Genomic DNA, 23,242 nt, shown 5'->3' on the forward strand with positions numbered 1-23,242 from the left:
CGCGGAGCAGCTAAGCCCGTGAGCCACAACTACTGAGCCTGCGCGTCTGGAGCCTGTGCTCCGCAACAAGAGAGGCCGCGATAGTGAAGAGGCCTACGCACTGCGATGAAGAGTGGCCCCTGCTCGCCGCAACTAGAGAAAGCCCTCGCACAGAAACGACGAGCCAACACAGCCAAAAATAAATATATAAATAAATAAATAAATGATTACTGTAAAAAAAAAAAAAAAAGAAACTGAGAATAGTACGAAACAACTTATATGTCAAAGATACAACAAAGACTACTTTCTTTACAAAGGAGAGATTCCAATTTCCTTCTAATTACCGTGAAATTTCTTCATTTGCAACAAAGTTTTTCTGTTATTGCTATATTTGTGTTTTGGTTATTTGTAAGGAATTGGTATAACTCTAGGAACAAAATATAAGCATTTTATAAATAAACACAAGATACAATCAACTTTTTTTGGATACAATCAACTTTTAAATAAAAATCTTCCCAACAGACTCAACAAAAATAGGGTACGCTAAGTGTTAATAGTCACATTGTTAAGAAGCAAGTTTCTCAAGCTTGACCTTTTTGAGTGCCTCCCACAGAGCACAGCACATCACAAAAACGCTCAAAGGTTTATAGCTTCCCTGACCTCAACTCAGTTCTTCCTCATGTTCCCACATTACTTCTAAAAAGCTTCTCAAAAAAAAAAAAAAAGCTTCTTAGAAACCTCCTCTTTTCACCAGAAAACAGCCTATAGTATCTAGAAGACTGTAGAACAGAGGAAGAAAAAATAAATAAATATAATTTAAAAAGGTACAAAATAGTACTGGATTTAGATTACACCCCCCCCCTTTCTTTCCTGTAATCAAAATCAACGTATTTCCGACCTCTTTCATTTCCTTTGTACTACTAGGTGAGCAGTCGAATTTCATTGAGCCTGTACATTTTCCTTCTAACTCTAACATGAATCATAATATTCCACATTACTTAAAAGGACAGAAATAATAAAGGTAATAGCTTATGCTCTGAGGAGATTAAATCTTACTTTCTATGGCTCTGTGCCATTAATATTATAACTAAAAAGAATCAGCAGTATAAGTGCACTATCCATAACTCTGAAGTATGGGAGAAGGTGGAAGGGAAAAAAAACTAATCTAAAAAAAACTTACTGTTTTATTACAATAGAAAAAAAGATCATTTTCATTTAGAAGATGAGATACTAAGATCAAAGAGTTCAAGATTTTTAAATACGTCCATTGATTGTTAATTTTGCCAGAGTCACAACCGCTTTAAAAAACAAAACAGGGCTTCCCTGGTGGCGCAGTGGTTGGGAGTCCGCCTGCCGATGCAGGGGACACGGGTTTGTGCCCCGGTCAGGGAAGATCCCACATGCCGTGGAGCGGCTGGGCCCGTGAGCCATGGCCGCTGAGCCTGTGCGTCCGGAGCCTGTGCTCCGCAACGGGAGAGGCCACAACAGTGAGAGGCCCGCGTACCACAAAAAAACAAAACAAAACAAAAAAACAGTGCTTTCCCTGGTGGCACAGTGGTTAAGAATCGGCCTGCCAATGCAGGGGACACGGGTTCCATCCCTAGTCTGGGAAAATCCCACAATGCCACGGAGCAACTAAGACCGTGCACCACAACTACTGAGCCTGCACTCTAGAGCCCACAAGCCACAACTACTGAACCCACATACCACAACTACTGAAGCCCGCATGCCTAGAGCCTGTGCTCCGCAATAAGAGAAGCCACCGCAATAAGCCCATGTACTACAAAAAAGAGTAGCCCCCGCTCGCCACAACCAGAGAAAGTCCATGCGCAGCAACAAAGAACCAATGCGGACAAAAATTAATTAATTAATTAATTAATTAATTAAAAACTTCCTCAGAACAAAGTTTAAGTAAAAGTTTTGCCAAAACCTGGATTTTTTCTCTATGAAAAAATAATAAAAAAGAAAGACTAGACAAAAAATTGGTACCAAATGCACCTGTTATCCCTTCAATCCTTTTTGCATTTTTGGAATTTAGTAAAACTGAACATTTTCCTCACATGTTTTTAAAGTTCACAGGTAAGTGACTCAGTCAAGAATCCAGAAAGTACAGCCATTTGTTGTTTAAAATAGATAACTTTGATCTACTATTTCCTGAGCTATACCAAGGTTCAAAATATCAAAAGCTGAAGAAAGCACATTAAAAAAATGACAGTGCACATAAGGTCAGTTTCTTATTCTCCAAATTTTAACCTTCACTACAGTACCTTTCTTGAGAAGTAAAAATAGAACAGTTCTCTAAAAGGTTAACACAGCTGAGAAATCAATTGAGAGTGGAGTCTATTGCAGAAGAGATAAAAAAGAACACTTTAGGGGCTTCCCTGGTGGCGCAGCGGTTGAGAGTCCGCCTGCCGATGCAGGGGACGCGGGTTCGTGCCCTGGTCCGGGAGGATCCTTCGTGCCGCGGACCGGCTGGGCCCGTGGGCCGTGGCTGCTGGGCCTGCGCGTCCGGAGACTGTGCTCCGCAGCAGGAGAGGCCACAGCAGCGAGAGGCCCGCGTACCGCCAAAAAAAAAAAAAAAAAAAAGAACACTTCAGACGGGGTGTGTGTATATATATATACACACACACACACCGTTTTTAGTGGATCACAATTTTATGTCATAAATATAGCATTTTGAAACAGTAGTGTTTTAAAAGAACTGATACCTTAGGGAAGTAATTTAAATACACTTTAAAATTAAGAATTCTGATATATACTCTTTTGTATAGTGATTGCCACCAAAATATTTCTATCTGTATTTGTGAATACGGTAATTTGTTACAATTTTATCTGAAGATAAACTGCTACATACTTAACCTAAAAGCTCTATAAAATAAACTTTATATTTCCACTGATTACAATTATAAAATGAAAGGTTAAAGAAATAACATCTTCAACAGCCTACTGAGAATTTAAGCAAAAGATTTAAGACACTAGTAACATTATCATTTCACTTTTTCTTTATGACACTAACCTCTACTGTAACTTTGTTAAGCCCATTAGTGAAAAAAACTAGAAAATAATTACATGAGCTAAAAATATACACAGGGAAAAGAATAGGAACATTACTTTTAGTCCAAAAACCATGTTTGCAGAAAGAAATCAGTGACTTATAAAGGTCTGTGTTAATGATTCAGGGTATGTCCACACACATTTAAAAATCAAAATATAGGGCTTCCTTGTTTGCGCAGTGGTTGAGAGTCTGCCTGCCGATGCAGGGGACGCAGGTTCGTGCCCTGCTCCGGGAAGATCCCACATGCCGCGGAGCGGCTGGGCCCGTGAGCCTGCGCGTCCAGTGCCTGTGTTCCACAACGGGAGAGGCCACAACAGTGAGAGGCCCGCGTACCACAAAAAAAAAAAAAAAAAAAAATCAAAATATAAAGTGTCTAAGAATAAACCTAAAATACCACATGACCTAAATGAGGAAAATAACTGTAGAACTCAAAAAGAAAAAAAACTTTAATAGCTGGAGGGATATTCCATGCTATTTGCAATTCAGACTCAGTGGAAAGGTGTTCTTTCTTCCTGAATTTGTCTATAAAAACGTACACAATTCCAAGCAAAATTATACTAGAATATATGTGTGAGAAGGGGAGAAAATGAAAGGAGTTACAAATTTTTTTTTAATTAAATACACTAAAAATAGTAATACACATAACCAAGCAGGATTTACTCCTGGAATGCAAAGATGGTTCAACATATAAAAATCAATCAATGTAATATACCATATTAAAGAATGAAAGGGAGGAAAAAAAAAGAATGAAAGGGGGGAAAAAATGATCATCTCAATTGATGCAGAAAAAGCATCTGACAAAATTCTACACCATTTCATGATACAAAGTGCACAACAAACTAGGAATAGAAAGAACTACCTCAACATAATAAAGGGCATATATGAAAATTCCACAGTTAACATCATATTCAACAGTAAAAAACTACAAACGTTTTAAGATTAACAAGACAAAGATGCTTCCTCTTGCCATGCCTATTTAATATGGTGTTGGAAGTTCTAAATAGAAAATTAAACAAGAAACTGAAAAGACATCCACATGGGAAAGAATATCTATTTGCAGATACGATCTTATATGCAGAAAATTCTAAACATTTCACACACACAGGGGAAAATAACTGTTAGAAAAAAATTCAGCAGTTACAGTATACAAAATCAACACATGAAAATCAGTTGCATTTCTATACACTAACAATAAGCAACCTAAAAGGAAATTAAGAAAATTCCATTTACAATAGCATTAAAAATATTTAATATAATACTTAGGAATTAACATAACCAGGGAGGCAAAATACTTCTACACTGAAAACAACAAAATGTTGCTGAAAAAAATTAAAAACACAAATAAATGGAAAGAAATCTTGTATTCATAGATTAGAAAACTTAATATTGTTAATAATATTAATTCTACTCAAAGAGAGCTACAGATTCAATATAACCTCTATCAAAATCCCAATGCCAGGGCTTCCCTGGTGGCGCAGTGGTTGAGAGTCTGCCTGCCGATGCAGAAGACACGGGTTTGTGCCCCGGTCCGGGAGGATCCCCCATGCCGCGGAGCGTTTGGGCCTGTGAGCCATGGCCGCTGAGCCTGCGCGTCCGGAGCCTGTGCTCCGCAATGGGAGAGGCCACAACAGTGAGAGGCCCGCGTACCGCATAAAAAAACAAAAAAAAACAAAAAAAAAATCCCAATGCCAGGGCTTCCCTGGTGGAACAGTGGTTAAGAATCTGCCTGCCAATGCAGGAGACACGGGTTCGAGCTCTGGTCCGGGAAGATCTCACATGCGGCGGAGCAACTAAGCCCATGCACCACAACTACTGAGCCTGTGCTCTAGAGCCTTTGAGCCACAGCTACTGAAGCCCCTGCACCTAGAGCCTGTGCTCCGCAACAGGAAGCCACCTCAATGAGAAGCCTGCGCACCGCAATGAAGAGTAGCCCCCCGCTCGCTGCAACTAGAGAAAGCCCACATGCAGCAACAAAAACCCAATGCAGCCAAAAATAAAATACATAACTAATTAAAAAAAGAAAAAGGCCAAACTACGAGCAAGCTATTTATATATTTTTAAAATAAGGCCAATAAATACATGAGACTCAAAAACACATAAACAGGAATTGAAGCAAGGTACCTTTTTTTGGGGGCGAATTAGGCAAAAATTATGACTAACAATATCCAATAGTGTTGAGACTTGTGTGGGAAAACTGGTGCTTCCATAAACTGCAGCTGTAAACAGGTACAATCTGTATGGAAATTAGTCTGCTGTTTCAGCGACCAAAATTAAAGGCCCTTCATTCTACCTTCAAAAATATAGTTATGGCTCTACATATTCAGATTCGAAGGGCCAACTGTACTATGCCATTTTAAGAAAGGGACTTGAGCACCCTTGGATTTTGGTATCTGAGGGGGCCCTGAAACCAAGCCCCCATGGATACCTAGGGACAACTGTATTCATAAAATTGGGAAATGACACAAGTACTAGGATATTCATTTCAGCCAGCCACTCTAGACATACCACAAATTTCTCAATCTGATATTACAATTTGGCCCTAATTTTCACATTATTTTTCTTATTGTTATTCCAATATGAACCCTCTCTGAAGCCAAGTGGTTTGCTTTTCCTCATGCCATTCGTTCTACCAAAACCACTTTATACCTCTTCTAATATTATTATTGGGTTGGCCATAATGTTTTTCAGTTTCCTCGTTAAGATGGCTCTAGTAGCGCTTAGGTGTCTTTAACTTCATTCAAAACAATTTTGTAGAATGTACCATGACAGCTGTCATATCAGAGTGAATTTAAAAAAATCAAAATTGGTGAATTTTTTTTAAACATCTTTCTTGGAGTATAACTGCTTTACAATGGTGTGTTAGTTTCTGCTTTATAACGAAGTGAATCAGCTATACATATACATATACCCCCATATCTCTTCCCTCTTGCGTCTCCCTCCCTCCCACCCTCCCTATCCCACCCCTCTAGGTGGTCACAAAGCACCGAGCTGATCTCCCTGTGTTATGTGGCTGCTTCCCACTAGCTACCTATTTTACATTTGGTAGTGTATATATGTCCATGCCACTCTCTCACTTTGTAAATTGGTGAATTTTTGTATAGCCATTTTAATACTGAAGATGGAAGAAAACAGCAGCATTTTTGGCATATTATGCTTTATTATTTCAAGAAAGGTAAAAACCTAACTGAAACGCAAAAAAAGATTTGTGCAGTATATGGAGAAGGTGCTGTGACTGATCGAACGTGTCAAAAGCGGTTTGCGAAGTTTCGTGCTGGAGATTTCTCACTGGACAATGCTCCACGGGCGGGTAGACCAGTTGAAGTTGATAGCGATCAAATCGAGACATTAACTGAGAACAATCAACGAGAACAATCAACGTTATAGCATGTGGGAGACAGCCAACATACTCAAAATATCCCAATCAAGCACTGAAAATCATTTGCACCAGCTTGACTATGTTAATTGCTTTGATGTTTGGGTTCCACGTAAGTTAAGCGAAAAAAAACCTTCTTGACTGTGTATCTGCATGCAATTCTCTACTGAAACACAACAAAAACGTACTGTTTTTAAAACAAATTGTGACCAGCGATGAAAAGTGGATAACTGTACAATAATGGGGAATGGAAGAGACTGTGGGGCAAGCAAAATGAACCACTAGCAACCAAACCAAAGGCCAGTCTTCATCTAAAGAAGGTGAATGTTATGTATACGGTGGGATTGGAAGGGAGTTCTCTATTATGAGCTCCTTTCGGAAAACCAGACGATTATTTCCAGCAAGTACTGCTCCCAATTAGACCAACTGAAAGCAGCACTCAACGAAAAGCGTACAGAATTAGTCAACAGAAAACACATAATCTTTCATCAGGGTAATACAAGACCGTATGTTTCTCTGATGACCAGGCAAAAACTGTTACAGTTTGGCTGGGAAGTTCTGAGTCATCCGCCGTATTCACCGGACATTGTACTTTCGGATTTCCATTTATTTCCGTCTTTACAAAATTCTCTTAATGGAAAAAATTTCAATTCCCTGGAAGACTGGAAAAGGCACCTGGACCAGTTCTTTGCTCAAAAAGATTAAAAAGTTTTGGTAAGATGAAAATTATGAAGTTGTCTGAAAAATGGCAGAAGGTAGTGAAACAAAATGGTGAATATGTTGTTCAATAAATTTCTTGCTGAAAATGAAAAATGTGTCTTCTATTTTTATTTTAAAACCGAAGGAACTTTCTGGCCAACCCAATATATTATGCCAGTCACTCTTCAGGGCCCAAAATATCCTGTTTCCTCAACGAATGCATCCTTCAAATCTGTATCACTCACTTCTATGAATCCATACAGATATTACTGCTTATCATTCATTAAGCACTTAAAATTGGTAACTGTACCTGACAACATCTTACGTTTGATTAAAGCTGCACACCTTACAAAACACATGTCTTAAACGGTACCAGTCATTAGAAGGTGCTCAAATATTTTTTGAATAAAAGTATTTCAGTATTTATTCATGTTAAATACCTACTCATATTGAATGACGGTGTATTTATTAAATATACTACCTCATTCACACAACTGCCTTGTGAGATGGCCAAAGCCAAGTACTTATTATTCTATTACTGTTATTTTACTGCTAGTTCTATCAGCTATTTAACTTCGCACTATGGTTATACATCTGTCTATTTTCTCTAATAGTTCTATCAATTCCAGCTTTATGTATTTTAAGTCATGTCACAGATACTTAGAAAACTGAAATTATATCTTCTTGCTGAATAAACTCTTACCATGGTAAACAAAGCCTCTTTATCCCAAATAACGCTTCTTTTCTTAAACACTGTCTTTAGCATAGCCATGTCAACTATCTTTAATTAGTATTTGCATGGAAGTTTTTTTCCCATCTTTTTACAACCTCCTGTAAGTATTTGTATGTTTTAGATAGATTTGTTATAAACAGCAAATAAGCGTGGGTAGTTTTTTTTTTTTTGCTGCGTTGGGTCTTCACTGCTGCGCGTGGGCTTTCTCTAGTTGCAGCAAACAGGGACTACTCTTCGTTGCGGTGTGCAGGCTTCTCACTGCGGTGGCTTCTCTTGTTGCGGAGCACGGGCCATACGCACACAGGCTTCAGGAGTTGCGGCACGTGGACTCAGTAGTTGTGGCTTGCGGGCTCTAGAGTGCAGGCTCAGTAGTTGTGGTGCATGGGCTCAGTTGCTCCGCAGCATGTGGGATCCTCCCAGACCAGGGATCGAACCCGTGTCCTCTGCATTGGCAGGCAGATTCCTATCCACTGTGCTACCAGGGAAGTCCCAGTAAGTGTGTTTTGTGGGTTCTCTCCTCCCAGTTTTATAACCTTCCTTTTAATAGAAATGTTTAGTCAATTACATTTAATGTAATTACTGATATATCTGGGTTTAAATTAAATCTCTTATTTTGTGCTTTCTGTTTGTCTCGCCTTTGTTATGTTTGTCTCTCTTCCTGCCTTCTTTTATTTTTATCATTCCATTTTTTCCCCCTTCTACTAGTCTGTATGATAAGTTGCCTGTTCTTTTAAAGCTTACTCTAGAATAGTGGCATCCAATAGATCTTTCTGCAATGATAGAAATTTTTTTATTTGTATTGTCTAAAACCATAGTCACTAGCTAGATGTAGCAACTGAGAACCTGAAATTGGCTACAGTGAATGAGGAACTGATATTCAATTTTAATCAATTTAACTTGCCACAAGATTCAACAGCACAGCTCTAGTTCTAGAATTTCCCACATCCTGGACCTAGTTGACTGCATCCTCATGGTGGTGTTTAACATGCTCCTCTACCCTCATATGTCCTGCAAATTAGTGGTTGAATGTAGAAGCTTGATTATACTCAAGTTCAATAATTTTTAGTACAAATACTTCATTGGTTTTATTTTTAGTACAAATATTTCATTGGTGTACTTCCTACCATATATTGCCAGTAGATTCATAATGTGTGGTTTTCTTTTAGTGATGCTCAGGTTGATCACATATGAGTGGGAGGAATGAAACCATGTACACTTGCTCCTATCTTTTTTTTTTTTTTTTTTTTTTGCGGTACGCAGGCCTCACACTGCTGTGGCCTCTCCCGTTGCGGAGCACAGGCTCCAGACGCGCAGACTCAGCGGCCATGGCTCATGGGCCCAGCCACTCCGCGGCATGTGGGATCCTCCCAGACCAGGGCACGAACCCGCGTCCCCTGCATCAGCAGGCGGACTCTCAACCACTGCGCCACCAGGGAAGCCCACATTCTCTATTTTAAATTAATGGCATCAAAATACGTGCTGGGATATATCTATGACTGGTCAAAAGGGAAAAAACAAAACATGCTTTATTTAATTTTACACAGAAACATACACTTCACACCATTTACTGGGTGGCTGTCTACTTTTTTTTTTTTTTTTTTTGGCTGTCTACTTTTAAAACCAGCTAGTGGTTACAACTGCACAAGTTACTTGCCACCACAGCTACAGTTTACATACTTATTTTCCTGTACATAAGTCTTTAGGACCAATCACAATATAAATTCAAGGGCGGGGGGGGGGCGGGTGGCGGCGGAACCTGTATGTACTCAAATCAGACATAAAAGTTTTTCTACCTACCAGCTAAACCAATTTTCCCTATGGTTAACTTATCCAGGTCATACTGAGCAATGAAATAAAATACATTCATTCATTCATTCAACACTGTGTGCCTAGACCAGAAATTAGTATTGGCAATATTACAACACCATGATATACATTTTAGACTTACCTAAAGAATTATCCTAACAAAACTTAAAGAATCAAATACCACCAACTCAATATGAAACTTAAATGAAGAGACAGGTAAGCAGAAAAACACAGTTTTCATATTTAAGATACTTACATTTAGGACATATAAGATTTGCAAAGTAACTTTAACCTACAGTTAGTACACAGTTTAGAACAGCTTAAAATCTATATTACAAAGTTAGCTACTCCTCACTAAGTGAGCATTAGAAAATTCCCCCAAATACAAACAAATTTACATGTTTGGTCTATGAAACACAATACTATGATTTTTTGTTCCTTTTGGGTACTGAAAAAACCTGATAACATTTTTCTTAAGGATTTTTTTTTTTTTTTTTTGCGGTATGTGGGCCTCTCACTGTTGTGGCCTCTCCCGTTGCGGAGCACAGGCTCCGGACACGTAGGCTCAGCAGCCATGGCTCACGGGCCCAGCCGCTCCGCGGCATGTGGGATCTTCCCAGACCAGGGCACGAACCCGCGTCCCCTGCATTGGCAGGCGGACTCTCAACCACTGCGCCACCAGGGAAGCCCAATGTGGGCCATTTTTAAGTCTTTATTGAATTTGTTACAACACTGACTCCATTCCATGTTCTTGGTCCTTTGGCCATGAGGCATGTGTGATCCCAGCTCCCCAACCAGGGATTGAATCTGCACCCCCTGTATTGGAAGGCCAAGTCCCAACCACTGGGCCAACAGGGAAGTCCTAAAACCTGGTACTTTTTTTTTTTAATTGTAGAATGCTTTTTATTAGACAGAGAGTAATTTTCAAGTTAAAAAATAGGTAACAATAATTGCCCATACTTTTCACTTCTCTACAAGAAACTTTCAATCTGAGTTTTTAACAAGGGACTATTAGATAACAACTATTTTCAAGTAACTTCACATTGATTCATTGTACTTCAAATAAAATATTTGCTGAGAACACTGTTCTTGTGAAAGAGATTTAAAATTATATTATATCACTCATAAAGCAACTTGGTATGAACATTCAGAAACTGTGTGCATTTGCTCCTTTCTATCCGATAATGAGTCCCCAAAGAACTCAAGATGTTATCAAATTTAGTATTAATGGTAGTCAGGAGTAAAGTTTTATAAGCGCTACAGAAAAATGTTCCATGATTATATGTAAACCGCTTTTTTTCAATGTACGCAAAATATCTTCATATTTCTCTACTGACATTAAAAAAGAGTTAGCTTCTTTCACCAAGAAACAGAAGTTTTTATTTGTGTGTGTGTTGCCTTTGTTGTTGTATCTGTGTTCTTCTTTTATGTTGCAATCAAGATGTAATTCAGTTCTTAGCATCCCTTCCTGAATTTTTGAATACTTCAGTTAATATTTTCCTTCCTTTATAATAACTTTACTTCTTCCCTGACTCTGTTTCAAGCAATATATTAATATAAAGGAGACTGACTCAAAAGAATTCTTATGCAAAAATAGAAATGATGGAAATATTATTCTACAGGGAAAAAGAATAACTGACCCAAGATCCAGAGATCCCAAGTGTGAATCTGTTAAGTGTCCATTCTCAGGAGCTGCAGAGCAGTTTCTATTTCATTTGAAACAGGACTGGGTCCTTGGTATGAAGATCTATCAGGTATAATGTACTTCAACTTCTCATTCACTCAGCAAATATCTAACCTCTTATGCAACACAGCACAAAGTCGAGTGCAAAATTCTGGGAATTTTATTCTCAAGAAGCAGACTCAAACACAAACAGCACACTCTTAGATTTTAATCTGGAAGACTAAAGTCCAAGATAAAAGAAAAAAAGAGGAGTGTGGAAAAGTAGAAACTTTTGTGGGAAAGGAAAATAGATGACTGCATCCAAAATGAAGAATCCCAGTGGGGAGGTCTCTAACCAGATTAAAAATGATTTTCAATGACATTGCAAAATGTCACGGTAACCTGGAATGTTTTATGAAAACCTGATACATTTTTAAAAAATACTCACATTTTGGATAGGATTAGCGTGAAACAATGATGCAATCACATTAAGCTTCAAGGGAAGGTAGGTGGGTAAGTGACTGAATGGATGAATAAATAAATAAGTAAATAAATAAAGGGCTGTTAAGTTGTGCAAGGGAAGTAAAATGAGCAAAGAGTAAATCAATTTTTGCTCTATAATTAGCATGACAATATTATTCAAGGTTGAATATTATGCAACCATACTTGTCTCAACTGTCAGCTTTCCTTCCATAATACTATCAATCTTCTAGAAAGTTCCTCAAAAAGTAGGGCAGTAATAAACATTCAACATGTATAACAACTGAAGAACCTTTCTAAACAATGGAGCTACAAAAAAGAAAACATGCTGAGGGCTCACAATGTATTTTATGTATTTCAATTTAATCAACAACTTGGTCCTCCTGAATTAAAAGGGTTCAGATAAAGTCTTTTGTTGGTTAATGTAATTCCAAGATATCCCAGAAGATTTTTCAAGCCATTTTTTAAAAGTCACCAACAAAATAGGTGAAATTATACAAGCACAGCTGAGTACAACTTCTACAAATTAAGCTCATTTACTTAAGAGATCACATAGTGATATCGCTAAAACTCACAGCAGGAAAAAGTACAATAATTTTAGCCTTAATTTATTTGTATCAAATCATGGTCATATTGTAAAAGAATATTTTTGCTACCATGGTATGGTGGGCAGAATAATGCCACCTCAAAGATGCTCATGTCCTAATACATGAGACCTGTAACTATGTTAAACTCCATGCCAAAGGAGAATTAGGGTTCAGATGATATTAAGGTTGTTAATTAGCAGATGGGGAGATTATCCTGGATTATCTGTGTGGGCCCAGTATGATCACAAGGGCACTTAAAAGTGTAAGGGGAAGGAGGAGAGTCAAGAGGGAGATGTAACTAGAGAAAAACAGAGACAAACTGCTGGTTTTTAAGGAGGAAGAGGACCACGAGCCAATGAATGTGGGCTGCTTCTAAAAGTGAAACCTAGAGCCTCCAGTAAAGAACACAATTATAATCACACCTTGATTTTAGCCCATAGAAACCCAGAAGTTAGACTTATCATCTCCAGAACCATTATAATAATCAATTCGTATTGTTTAAACCACCAAGGTTGTGATAATTAGTTAACAGTAGTATAGGAAATTAATGCATGTGGAAATTCCTCATACATAAGACCAAAAATAAGAATAACTAACTTTTGAGACCAAGCATCCCCTAAACTACTTTCAAGTTCTGATAATTATCCTTCCAAATCATGTGCCATAAATACATACATATCTGAGATTCCTAATGAACTTGCAGTTTTTAAATTACATATATTTGTAACCAAAAAAAAAAAAAAAATACACAAAAGTAATTGATCAAGCTCCTTTGGGGGGCTTCCCTAGTGGTGCAGTGGTTAAGAATCTGCCTGCCAATGCAGGGGACACGGGTTCGAGCCCTGGCCCGGGAAGATCCCACATGCCGCGGAGCAACTAAGCCCGTGCGCCACAACTACTGAGCCTGAGCTCTAGAGCCTGCGAACCACAACTACTGAGCCCACGTGCCACAACTACTGAAGCCTGTGCTCCTAGAACCCATGCTCCACAACAAGAGAAGCCAAGACAATGAGAAGCCCGCGCACCGCAACAAAGAGTAGCCCCAGCTCACCACAACTACAGAAAGCCCACGAGCAGCAACAAAGACCCAACACAGCCAAAAATAAATTAATTAATTAATAAATAATTTTTTTTTAAAAAGCGCTCCTTTGGGCTTGATTTATTCTGCAGTAACAAAAGTCTACAACGCGAATTGCATTTTGGTGATGCTAAACTGTCCCAAGTTTAACTTAGAAAATATGAATGCAAAAAAAGAAATATAAGAAAGTTTGTACGTAATGCTAAATCTGTAGGTTCCAGGCTAAAAAACTCAGATTACACTGTAACAACATAAATTTTTTAAATTAAGACTGTTACAGGAAAACTGTCAAAGGTTCACATAGTTATAGTTCAAAACACATTTTTGAGGTAAAATTTACATATAGGAAATGCACAGATACTAAGTGCACAATTCAATGAGTTTTGACATATGTATGCACCCGTGTAATCAATCAAGATGCAAAACGTTTCCATCATCTGAGGAAACTCCTTCCTGTTCTTTCCAGTTGATTCCCTCCATCCACGTATACTTTTCATTTTTAAATACCCAATTTATCATCTTGCCTTTTCAAACATGGTATGTGTAAACCCCCCTCCTCATATCATTTAAATTCCCATACAAAAAAATTTTTAATATATTTAACTTCGATAACTTGACTGTCGCCAATGACATTCGTAATTTAACACTATACTTCCCAATTTTCTTGTATCTACTAAAACAAAACACAAAATTTTTAGGAAAACACAAAATATCATTCTATGTTTGTTTTGAAACAATTAAAAAATGCTGACCCAAGGGCTTCCCTGGGCGCAGTGGTTGAGAGTCCACCTGCCGATGCAGGGGACACGGGTTCGTGCCCCGGTCCGGGAAGATCCCACATGCCGCAGAGCGGCTGGGCCCGTGAGCCATGGCCGCTGAGCCTGCGCGTCCAGAGCCTGTGCTCCGCAACGGGAGAAGCCACAACAGTCAGAGGCCCAAGTACCCGGGGAAAAAAAAAAAAAAGCTGACCCATAATCTATCTTCCACATAAAGCCAAGACAATTACATATCAGAGTAAAAGGAGGAAAATTAAAATAAGCACATGCTTTTTACACAAACATTGAATTGCCACAATTTGTAGAACCATTAAGAAATGTTTGGATTTTTTTTTTAAGGAAGATTCTCTTTTTCTTCTTTTCAACGAGAATAACCAACCAAAATCTCCAAAATTACTTCTATTCTACAAACATATTTTGCAGTATCAAGTTGACATTAACACACTCCACAAAAAACCATATCACTGACTACGTTCATGAAACCGGAGTTAACAAAAACACGCAAAAACTCCAACAAAAGTATTAAGATACATATGTACACGTAAATTCAGAATTGTAAACCTGCATATAAACAAAAAGAAGGAAGTTCCCAAATTTTAAATATCCACTGAAAAATTAAATACCCCACAGTATTACCAATAAATTTCATGGATTATGTATTCATAAATCAACCTTTCAAAGCCTAGTCAGTGTCTTGCTTCTCCTTGGCTCCTTAACTCCAACATGTCCCCCAGAAGACGTTATTGGAACACTAACAGCATATCCTGTCTCAGAATCTTGCACACTCCTACACTAGTGAAAGAAAACACTGGCAGTGTCACAAGTAAGGAAAAGCAAGCAAAGAAAAAGACACTTTAAGGTTCTGCAGAATCTTAAACGTTTTAACTTACAATATTTCTTGCTTCATTTAAAATCATATAAAACCCAGGAATGGATGACTTTAACACACTATTCCCTTCTAACAAAAAAAACACACTATGGAAAAAACAAACGGAAGAAAAGAAGGGAGAGAGGGAGGGAGATAATAATTTCCATGGCCCTCCAAACCAAAAGTTTTCATTTTCATCGTTTTCTGTTAGAAATCCAAGCATCTACTGTAGGAAAAGATTGAATCAGGGCCCCCGCCACTGCCGGGGCCTTTGCCTCGAAAACACACAAGAATCCCAGGACAGACTGGAAAACCAGAGCTCTGTCTCCTTCCTTTTCTCCCTCCCCTTCAGCAACCTTACGGGATAAGTTTTCAGTCTCCAACGCCTGCACTGGTAAGACTTTCGCACAGAGAGGCAGGTGAAGCTGGGCCCCTACCGCCACGAGCGAGGGGTCCGCCCCCACCCCCACCCGCCCACGCAGCACCCGGCTGGCAACCCCGCCTTTCCGTCAGGTCTCCGCGGCCGCATCCCTCCCGGATAGCGGGCCAAAGGGCCCGGGCGGGCGCCGGGGAGTCCCGAGGGGGTCACCGCCCCCGCAGGGGAAGTTCCTCGCGGGGAGGAGGCGATCCTGGCAGGGCACGTGGACAAACCGGCCCAGAGCGCAGGAGAGGGGCGTGACCGCCAGTTGGCCTGGCTAAGCCAGGTGCCAGAGGTAACCCCACAAGGTGCGGCTGCGAGACCAGGGGTGGGGCTGCGGCCGCGGGCGAGAGACTGAGGGGAGTTCGCTCTCTTACCGCCAAGTCGGGATTGCGGCTGTCCCTATGTGACACCGCTCGGATAACCCCCGCTCGCCAGCCCCGGCAGCAGCGTCCGCTCTCCCCGCGCTCCGGCTGCGCCTCTTCGCCGACCGCCAGGCACAGGAACCGTTTCCCCACCAGCTCCGGCCGCGTCTCCACCGCCATAGCCGTCGCTGCCGAAGTGGCCGCTGCCTCCTCAGCTGCCAGGAAATCACCGAAACCCCGCTCCTACCGGCCGCCCATGCCGAGGACAGCTGACCTAGGGAAGGCGGCGGCCCCGTAAGCGAGCGCAGGCTCGGGGGCGCACTGGACGCTCTGCCCAGAAGGGCACAGCGACCTCGGTCTCTCACAATCCTCAGCGCTCCCCTGGGCTCCCCGACTTGCAGCCTCTGGCTGCAGTTCCACAAATAAAGGAAAGAAACGGACAGAAATTTCCACACGTCCGTCTCAGGCCCCGAAGCAGCGTCAGCCGCTACTGCCACCGCGCCGCGGCCAGTACTACTCCGCCTCCCCATCCACTAGCGTGATTGAGGGAGCGCCGCGCGTCTCCTTCCGCCGGCGCGGGCTGGGGGAGGGAGCCTCGGGAGAGGGTCGGAGGAACCACCGCAGACGGAAAGTAGTGCCCGACGCTGCAGCAGCGTCTGCGGGACCAGCCAGGATAAAAAAACAGAGTGGGGCGGGAGAAAGGAGTGCAGTCCTTCAGAAACGTAGTGTTTGACGTCCACCTCTCTACTCGTCGCTCCCTGAGAAGTGGGGGAGTTGGGGGTGAGGTGAAAGTGAAGTGTGCTGGTTCCACTCTGGGTCACAAAACAAACTCAAGGTTAAAAGCCGCATCTCCAGAGTGATGTTTTTCAGAACACATGGCGCCTGCAGTCTGAGTTAGCCGCAATTTTGCCTGAATTAAAAGTCCCGTAGTCCCAGCTGCAAAGCAGAGCAACACTTTCAAATGAAAACTAAGCCCACAGAACTCGGTCACGACAGAAACACAGTCCACGACTTTAAATGAAAACGAAGATAACAGTGTCATCCTTTCATTCTTCCTGTTTTGGGGAGATACTCATTATGGGTTTGAGCTATTCAGAGATTTACACCTCGATACTGCTTTATTGTAAGAAAGCCAAACATCCGGTTGAGGGCTTTTTGTCAACATTCTTAAAATTCACAGTCTCTGCACCAATTTGAGTACTTTTAGTACTAGTACATACGCCAAACTCACTGATCAGATAATAAAAACAGGGAAAGGCTCCGGATTCAGTTGTTAGAAAATACCGTGGAAAGAAAAGGATTTTAGCCAATCATAGTTCAGGAAAATAAATTATGTTTTCTTCCAGTCCAATCATAACAGGACTTTGTAACCCATACACGTACAGATCTCCAACTTAGAACAATTACTCCTTCTTTGATCTAACCCTTCAATTCTTCTAGATCAAACCTCTATAGATGTCGGTGAGAAGTTCGATTTCAGGCATACATTATAGTGTTTTTTAAAAAGTAGTTTTCAAAATCCCAGTTGTGGGTTTTTTTTCACGGCCACTACTGATTACATAAACTCCCAAAATTCTTCTAGTCCAATAAAAACTTTTTCTAAATTTCGGTTTCTTAAAGATTTTTCTAAGCCTCCACAAAAAAAAGTTACCTTTTTAAAAGGAATTTACACTAGAAATTTGAATATTTAAAATAAACATAAGGCTGTTATCTGCTTTCTTACAACACCCAAGCTGAGCTGTTTGAAATGGAAAATGCATGGCCACAGCTAACAGGTTAAAAACCAAAATTGCAAGACAGATTTTAACCATCATTGTCTAATTTTGCTACTCTAAAGACCAAATGTAGAACTGTAATAGATAACAAAGGAAAACCATATCTAGAAAAGCATACTTGCAAGTTGAGAGAAAAATTTAATTTTACATGTGCCATCTTATTTCCAAGTCCACTCTTTTAGAACATACTGTATAATACTTAGCAAATCACCTTGAGAACTACAGACTAAGATTTCTAAAGTCTCAACGTGGATTAAGGAGTCAGTAAAATAACCTGGTGAAAATAATCTAACATGTGGAAAGAAAAAAACAAAGTAAGATCTAAATTCAGATACCAATTTATCAATGACTTGCTTTGTGATCTCTGGTATGACACAATTGCTACAACTGAAATTGCCTGCTTCCTAATCTCAGTGATAGTCTGGGAGCAAGTGAGAAAATATAAAGTCGTTTGAGAAAAGAGATGCACATATAATATGCACATATTATCACATAAATACCATTCACTAAATTATATTTTTAGAGTATAGGTTGTCCTGTTGCCTTAATAAAACTGCCAGCTGATTTTAATTTTGTAGGCAAGCTCCTCTAAATGGACCCTAGGAACCCTCTCCATATGTAGAATGCTATCCTTTCAAGTGCTCTGAAAAGCATGTCAATCAACCAAATCAATCAAAACATTTCAAATGCAAAACCAAAAAGTTTTTCAGAAGGCCATATATCTTCATAACATTTTCAAACATCTTATATTCTTAGAACTATATTCCAGATAGCAGTCTAGGAATCCCTTGACTACAACCAGTACCTAGGGTTCAATGACAACAACAACAAATCACTAATGTGTGGATGTTTTGCTTTTGGAGAAACTTGAAGTGCATTTTTTAAAATGTAAAATAAAACGGCCTTAAAGGATTTTTGTTTGTTTGCTGGCATTTTTTTGCTTTGTTTCAGGGAGTACAGTTGACCCTTGAACAACATGGGATTGGACCGTGGGTCCACTTACATGCAGGTTTTCTTCCGTTTAAGTACTACTGTAGTATGAATCCACAGATGCAGAACCTCTGACACTGAGAGCTGACTGTAAAGTCATACTCAGATCTTCTACTGCACTGGGGATCAGCGCCCCTAACCCCCGAGTTGTTCAACAGTCAACTGTAGTTACATTATTTTTGCCAGCAACTCATAACTGTAAATAACATGGAATAAAAATAAATTTAAAGTCAGACTTGAAACCTTAAAATATTTGTTTGTTCAGTTAGTTCCCTTACATCCTTTACTTTCATAAAGATCCTCAGAAAATGCCAGGATTAGTAACTATAAAGAAAAGTAGTTATAGTACTATAGTTGTAAGTTATGGTACTTCACTATATAGATGAAGACAGTGACACAGAAGTACTTAAAATAACTAAGTTTACAGAAGCTGAAAATTTAGATATATAGACTAGATCTTCTACTCTTTCCATCCCCAAACCCAAATATGTACATTAAATATATCCACACACACACATACACATCAATTCAGGCAAATTTCGTACATCCAATTATCTTAATCTATATACAAGATAAAATGGGGGATCTTTTTTTTTTAAAAGTCTACAAAAATTTATTTATAAAATCTACTTGGTTTATTTAAAAACCTGACTTATAAAGGAAGACAATGTATTCATTACAATGATAAGTGCCACCATTACCCACTTAATTATCAATAATGAGTAGTTCATCAAATTTAGTTTCATAAACAACCAACTAGTTATTTTTCACTTGGTTTAACTAAAGAAAGGGCCAATTATCTGCTCTAACACATACCAGTATCCTGCATCACTATAGGTATATATTTTAAGCATCACAGATAAAACAAATATGTAAAAAGGTTTAGTGCATGTACAGACAGTCCCCAACTTAAAGATGGATCAACGTAGAATTTTTCAATTTTAGGACAATGTGAAAACAATATGCATTCAGTAGAAACCTTACTTTGAATTCTGAATTTTAATCTTTTCCCAGGCTAGTAAGGGTAGTACCATACTCCCTCTTGATGCTGGGCAATGGCAGCAAGCTGCAGCTCCTAGTCAAGCCACGCAATCACAATGGTTAACAGCTGATATACACTTACAACCATTCTGTTTTTCACTTCAGTAAAGGATTCAATCAATTGCATGAGATATGCAGCACTTTATTATAAAATATGCTATGTGTTACACGATTTTGCCCAACTGTAGGCTAATGTAAGTATATTAAGCATGCTGAAGGTAGGCAAGGCTAAGCTATGATGTTCTGAAGATTAGGTGTATTAAATGCATTTTCAACTTAGGATATTTTCAACTTCTGATGGGTTTATCTAGAGGTAACCCCATCGTAAGCCAAGGAAGATCTGTATCTTGTAATAATATTAGCCACCATTTGTGAAACACTTACTATGTGCCAGACACGATGCGAAGTACTTTACACATGTAATCGCATGTAAATAAATCTTTATTTTAAAGATGAAGAAGATGAGGTTTACAGAAGTTTAATTAGTTATTTGCCTAGGAATACACATTAAGGAACTGGAATTCAAAACCAGACCTTCTGATTCAAAGCCTCTGTATTATGCTAAAAAGTAACTTAAAAGAAACAGGAAGGTCAGTTGCCAAGTTGTTTCCTCCTTATTTAACACAGATTATTCATAACGGATTTGTTTATTTTACACTTACTATGTGTCTCACATCCTGCAAGGTTCTGGAGATAGGGCCTCTGTCCTTAAGAAGTTCAGTCTATCTGGGAAGATAGACAATAGAAATGCCTTGGTTTGTTTAATATTTAAGGAAGTATTCCTGGAATGGAATACAAGGTAAGTTTAGTGCATTTTAACAAATAATTTTCAAATCTATTATAACTTGGAGGCTTTTATTTACTGCCAAATGTAAAGACTGGATTGGATTATGAGCTCAGACTATATGAGGATATCTAGGAACTGTGGAAGCCAATGTTAAAATGAAGAAAGCCAAGAGTTTCAACTGAATTCTGCAAATGGAAGACCAAGAGTAGAATGGAATATAAATTTATCATGCTTATTATTAAACCTTAACTAATATTTATCTAAGTATTTCCCTAAGCACTTATTTAAACTGAATTCCTCAACCACATTTATGATAATGATAAAGTAACTCAAATGTCACTTCCTTAAGGAAGCTATCTGATTCCAAGATTATCAAATCCCCAATTATGGATTTTCAAAACTTTTCCCATTTGTCTTAGTACTTATCACAATTGTATTTATAACATTTATTGTGTAAAAGACTGTTTTATATTTGTCTCCCTTGGCAGACTATAAGCTCCATAAAAGCAAGGACAATTTATCTTGTTCATAACAATACTCCCAGCATCCACTAAGACCTGAGCATAATAGATACTCAATACATGTTACTGAATTAACGAATGAACATCGCAAAAAATGTACCTTTTTCTAAATCCAACCCAGCTAAGAGGAACTTAGAATCTCTCAAGTGAGGGTCATAAACAAAAGAGTTCATGTTCTTTCTATAGGGTTATTCATCGCCTTTAAAACAATGTCTTACATACATTATCTCATTTCATCATGGAAGTACAATGTAAAGCCTTCATGAAACTTGAGCTTCACCAGAAAAGCAAGGTGGTTCCTGAGGATAATTTCTAAAGAAGAGATACAGAGAAAGGGTTACAATTCAGAAGAAAAACTTTCACTGTTACCAAATTACCAATTTAACGCAAACCCCTAAATGATCCTATAAGTGTATATGCAAAACACCTGTCTATTCTTAGCATTCCAAAGAGAACAGTCTCAAATAATGTCTTTGATGAAGGTAACATACAAACATAACTTTCTGTCTTCTTGATGCCACGTGGAAGGAGCAAGAGGGAGAAAGATGAAAAGGTGAAAAGGAAGAAAGGAGAAATAAATCTCTACTGGGCCTCCACATTTGTTACCTAGTTTCCAATTTAAATTCTGGATGTGCAGGAACCTACCACTTCTTTTCAACATTTTTCTATTAAAAATGAGACTTCAAATCTGATTTTCAATGATAATTTTTTTTAATTTAGAAAGAATGAACATAAGAGCACTGAAAATTTCTCATTATAGAATGAGCAACTATAAGAAAAAGAATAAATGAAAAGTTGCCATTGAGCATACAGCAAGAGTCTTCCCGGTGTGTCCCATAGGACTTCTTGTTTGTCACCCCTCACACAAATGCTTCCACTATTAACTACCATTAAAATATGCATATGCTAGATGGCAGTTTGCACTTCACATCTTCAATTGTTACATTAGCTCCTTCATTTATCAACAGGTCAGGTTCCTAAAGGTATGTATTATTCTCACAAGCCTTCACTATTACCACGTATCAGTAGTGGCAAAGCTAAAAATCCCAAAGAATGGCTCTGTTTATATCCATGAAAGTTAATTAAGTAAAAGAGCGTCTATACTTGTATTTAAAGCTACAAATGAGGGAAAGTCAAAGTAAAACCTAAGCTAAAAAGTGGCCCGGGAATATCCCACATGCCGCACAGCAACTAAGCCCTTGCACCACAACTACTGAAGCCGGCACACCTAGAGCCCGTGCTCCGCAACAAGAGAAGCCCCTGCCCACCGCAACTAGAGAAAGCCCGCGCACAGCAACGAAGACCCAACGCAGCCAAATAAATAAATAAATAAAGTAATACTGACTCAAAATCTCAGCATGCTTACTCCACTGAAGTTCCTCACCACAGACGAAACTTCACGGTCAAGTACACACAGCTCTGAGACACATTTCTTAAATTAATGGCATCTGGCTTCAAACAAACAAAACCAAAACAAAACAAGACCTAGCAGTGAAATATGGGAAATCTTTAGTCATTCTTTTCTTTGGCATATGCTAGAAAAAGCCACATGATTACATATAATGAGATTTATAACATACTACAAAACATAAATATCCAATAAAAATAAATTACTCTATATAAAGGAAAGCATTGTCTTCTGGCTCCACGTGTGCTTCACTATTACATATAATTTATTTATTCAATTAAAGCGTGTATAAAATAGTGTTCCAATTCCAAGGCCTATGTTCACAGAAGCTCAGTATTTGGAGGCCCCTAGATTTTTTCTTCAAAAGTCAAAATTGACACACATAAAAAAGAGACCTGGAAAAAACTTTAACTACAAACTTAAAATTCAAATCAACATCCCCGAAACATTCTGCTACTTCAAGGCACATTTTGATATTATCTAAGATTAAATGGCCAAGAGAAATATTCAGAAAACTAGCCAATTTCTCTTTTCACAAAGTATGCAAATACACTTAGGTTAAAACTGGTCAATCTCCATGCCATAGAGCCATTTACAAACGGGTATTTTAAGATGTATATCTCAAATATAGCAAACTTAAAATTATCAGTCACATAATGTAATTTAATGAAAGAGCAAGAGTCACAGAAGTCTAAGTTACTTCTACTGCTAACTACTGTACACTTTGGGCAAACCCCTCTGCTTCTCTAGGAATCATACAGAAAAAGTAGAGGCTAATATAATCAATAAAGTTCCTAAAAATTTGCTTCTAAAGCTTCTGAATAATCCAGCAAGCAGCAA

At 38.8% G+C, this 23,242-nt stretch overlaps 1 protein-coding gene across 5 annotated transcripts in view; it reads right to left on the reverse strand.

Annotated features, from left to right (window-relative positions):
- The window catches only part of JMJD1C (jumonji domain containing 1C), a 305,528-nt gene that overhangs the window by 227,849 nt on the left and 54,437 nt on the right, over window positions 1–23,242 (reverse strand). For 2 of the 5 annotated variants that reach the window (XR_004346113.1, XM_032607637.1), the window contains exon 1: window positions 15,893–16,289. The exons of 1 other annotated variant lie outside the window; for it this stretch is intronic. Coding sequence is in view for 3 of the 4 variants with exons in the window: in XM_032607637.1 (XP_032463528.1) it covers window positions 15,893–16,060 (168 nt within the window). In the remaining variant the exon portion in view is untranslated. Of the gene's footprint in view, window positions 1–15,892; window positions 16,290–23,242 lie in introns of those variants that run through there. 2 more of the 5 variants (XM_032607631.1, XM_032607630.1) reach the window with 2 other exon arrangements.

Source organism: Phocoena sinus, chromosome 16, assembly GCF_008692025.1.
Source record: "Phocoena sinus isolate mPhoSin1 chromosome 16, mPhoSin1.pri, whole genome shotgun sequence".
NCBI classification, from domain to species: domain Eukaryota; kingdom Metazoa; phylum Chordata; class Mammalia; order Artiodactyla; family Phocoenidae; genus Phocoena; species Phocoena sinus.